The 2,308-nt window shown below is 38.9% G+C and overlaps 1 protein-coding gene across 4 annotated transcripts in view; it reads left to right on the top strand.

Moving 5' to 3' along the window:
- thada (THADA armadillo repeat containing) overlaps positions 1-2,308 on the top strand; it is a 216,528-nt gene that overhangs the window by 96,161 nt on the left and 118,059 nt on the right. For all 4 annotated transcript variants that reach the window (XR_002276928.1, XM_020624135.1, XM_020624136.1 and 1 more), the window contains exon 29: positions 1,657-1,825. Coding sequence is in view for 3 of the 4 variants with exons in the window: in XM_020624135.1 (XP_020479791.1) it covers positions 1,657-1,825 (169 nt within the window). In the remaining variant the exon portion in view is untranslated. The remainder of the gene's footprint in view (positions 1-1,656; positions 1,826-2,308) is intronic.

The following is a 2,308-nucleotide window of genomic DNA, read 5'->3' as shown; positions in this document are numbered from 1 at the left end:
TTTTTAAAATAAAGCTAAATATTTCAGAAGTATGAAATTTAGAAAAATTGTGAATAGAAACATGAATGTCCTTGAAGAGCTGAACATTTTGATACCTGAAATGGCTAAAAGTATGTTGAAGTTGAATTTTCCCCTTCATTTGAATGGGGCAAAACTTTCAAAATAAAGCTAAATATTTCAAAGATATAAGGTTTGGAAAACTCCTGAAGAGAGCCATGAATGTCTTTGAGGAGCTGAACATTTTGATACCTGAAATTATGCTGAAGTACAATTTCCCCCATTCATTTGAATGGGGCAAAACTTTCAAAATAAAGCTAAATATTTCAAAGGTAACACAGGTGGCCCATCAAGATAACATTTCACACGTGATGTAGCAGGTTAGTTCAGATTCAGAAAGAAACAATTTGTTTAGTTGGATAATGATTTAAAATATTTGATTTGGGGATTATTGGACATATACTGGCCTGGGAGCTGCTCAGATTCAGTGAATGCTTTTTCACCAGAAGAGAGAGACAGAGAGAAACACTAAGGGAGAAAGATGGATGTTGCTTAATGTATTCAGAAAAGTAGTCACTAATTGTCAGAAAGCAAATAAGTTATGAGGCATCATTCCTAACTGGAGAATTTGTCCATGACATAATGTGGCTGCATACCAAAATAATGATTAATAATCATCATCTGCACCATAATTACATCATTTTTCTCAGTTACAGCTTTAAAATAAATTGAATTTTATTTACAACAGAATTACAACAGTGCCTCATTTATAATAACAATACATGATCTGTGATGATGAGATATAACTTCCTCTATTAATTTAAACAGGCTCAAATCAAAGATCAAAGATTTTTATTGTCAATTCACTATATGTGCAGGACATACAGAAAAATTGAAATACTGTTTCTCTCTCACCTAATGTTGAATGCCCATACCATTTAAGAAACTAAAATAGAATAAAATTTGAATAAACACAGAATAAATAGAATATGAAAACTGAATTCAAGTAATAAGGATAAACTAAATGGTACAACCTAATAGGCTGTGATGAAACTCAATGCCATGTGCAAACAGTGACAGTAGTGCAAATAATAAGAAGATTGTCAGGTGGTTAGCATCACCAGGGGCATTGGTGATGAAATGCATAATAACTTATGAAATGTACATGGACAGCAGCAATTATGATGTAAAAAAAAAAAAAAGCAGCAGGTTCATATATAATATGACAAAAAAGGGGGAATGTATTGAGTTTGTGCAAACAGCAGAGGTAGTGTTTTTATGTTCTGTAGTGGGTTACGGCCCAGGGCAGGGGGGGGAGGTAATGGACAGACGTTCATGTTACATAATGCAAGAATAAAAGGTAACAGTTTATGATGTCAGTAACTTTCCACAATGTTGCTACTGTCTGTCTGTAGATGTGGTTATGTGATAAAAAAAAAAAAAAAAGCAGCAGGTTCATATATAATATGACAAAAAAGGGGGAATGTATTGAGTTTGTGCAAACAGCAGAGGTAGTGTTTTTATGTTCTGTAGTGGGTTACGGCCCAGGGCAGGGGGGGGAGGTAATGGACAGACGTTCATGTTACATAATGCAAGAATAAAAGGTAACAGTTTATGATGTCAGTAACTTTCCACAATGTTGCTACTGTCTGTCTGTAGATGTGGGCGTTCAGCAGTGTATCGGACCAGAGAAATGGCGGCTCGGGCCCTCGTCCCCTTTGTGCTGGTCACCCAGGTCCCGTCTACAGTCCATTCTTTACTACAAGAGCTTCCTCCAAAGCCAGGACCCAAAATCCAACACAACCACATCCATGGGTCTCTGCTACAGGTCTGATCCCACACACTTCAACATAAACCAGTGCACACGCGCACACACTGAAGTGGAGCGAGTGGGGAATTTATACAAACAAAAACTTCCCCACTCGCCCCACTTCGGGGGCAGTCTTTTTTTCTTCCTTCAAGCTTGGGTCCTCTACTGTAGGCATGGGAGCTTGAGGGTCCTGCGCAGTATCATAGCTGTTCCTAGGATTGCACTCTTCTGGACAGAGATCTCAGATGTTCTTGGAATCTGTTGGAGCCACTCTCCCAGTTTGGGGGTCACAGCCCCCAATGTTCGTATTACCACGGGGACCACTTGTGTCTACCACTACTACGTCTGGTTGGTTGGCCATTACCAGTTTGTCAGTTTGTATCTGGAAGTCCCACAGGATCTTAGCTTGGTCATTCTCAACCACCTTTGGAGGTGTATCCCATTTTGACTTTGGGACTTCCAGCCTGTACTCGGCACAGATGTTTCTGTACACTATGCCAG

This window comes from Monopterus albus, unplaced genomic scaffold (assembly GCF_001952655.1).
Source record: "Monopterus albus unplaced genomic scaffold, M_albus_1.0 scaffold320.1, whole genome shotgun sequence".
Classification (NCBI taxonomy): domain Eukaryota; kingdom Metazoa; phylum Chordata; class Actinopteri; order Synbranchiformes; family Synbranchidae; genus Monopterus; species Monopterus albus.
This window is presented reverse-complemented; position numbering and strand designations above follow the sequence as displayed.